We start from the raw sequence: 922 nt of genomic DNA on the forward strand, positions 1-922 counted from the left end.
GCCACCGCCCCTCTGTCGCCAGCCAGCCTGGGCAAGCCTGACCCCCTTGCCATCCTGAGCCGCAACGCCACCCACCCGCTGCTGCACATCAGCACCCTGTACGAGGCCCGGGAGGAGGAGGACGGGGCCCCCAGAGCCCCCCAGGATGTGGGCAGCCTCATCACCATCCCTCCGCCGCAGCAGATCCTCATCGCCACCTTCGACGAGCCAAGGACAGTAGTGAGTACCGTGGAGTTCTGAGGGCCGGGGCTGCCCGCCGGCTGCATGACCGCGCCCCAGGCAGAGGCAGCCTTGCTCTGCCCGGCACTGCCCACGCGCCCCGGCCTCCCGCCCGCATGCCACGGGGCTCAGCACCTCTCCCCTCCCTGGCCCCCCGGATGGCATCGTCAGGGTGCTGGCTGGGTCCGGGGCTGGCCAGGACCCCGTGCAGCCCCGCACCCAAAGGCCCAGAGCCGACACCCCCCCAACATCAGGCGCTGCGCTGTGAGATGAAGAATTTATTTTTTTAGTTGATTCTGTCTAGGGCCTGGGATGCTGGCCTGTGAGGGGCCGGGAGGTGGCAGGACGACTCAGGGGGGGCTCGGGGGGTGGGGTGGCACCTCAGCCTCGGGCCGCCCCTGCAGGGACGGGCGCCCTGGAGGAGGGGCGGGGGCCCCTCCAGTCAGAGGTCAACATGCACTTTCTCCTCATACCCCGACCACCTGTCCTTTATTTTACTATGGTTACTGTAACTAGCGAGTACGTTTATTATGCCTTTAAATCAAAGGATGTCGTGCGTGTGACTGCGAGTGTGCCCAGAGAGCAAGGTGCCAGCATGCCAGTGGGTGTGTGCGTGAGCCGACAAGCGTGGAGCGTGTGCGTGAGTGAGCGTGGGGTGAGGCCAGTGAGGGCAGGAATCCAACGCAATAACCACGTCCCCTCC

General features: G+C 65.9%; 1 protein-coding gene across 1 annotated transcript in view; it reads left to right on the plus strand.

Annotated features, from left to right (window-relative positions):
* Positions 1–908, plus strand: part of PANX2 (pannexin 2) — a 2,652-nt gene extending 1,744 nt beyond the window's left edge. The window contains exon 2 of the mRNA XM_010854965.1: positions 23–908. Coding sequence (XP_010853267.1) covers positions 23–240 — 218 coding nt within the window. The 3' untranslated portion in view covers positions 241–908. The remainder of the gene's footprint in view (positions 1–22) is intronic.
* Positions 909–922: the final 14 nt, after the last annotated feature.

This window comes from Bison bison, unplaced genomic scaffold, assembly GCF_000754665.1.
Source record: "Bison bison bison isolate TAMUID 2011002044 unplaced genomic scaffold, Bison_UMD1.0 scf7180017853583, whole genome shotgun sequence".
In the NCBI taxonomy this organism is placed as follows: domain Eukaryota; kingdom Metazoa; phylum Chordata; class Mammalia; order Artiodactyla; family Bovidae; genus Bison; species Bison bison.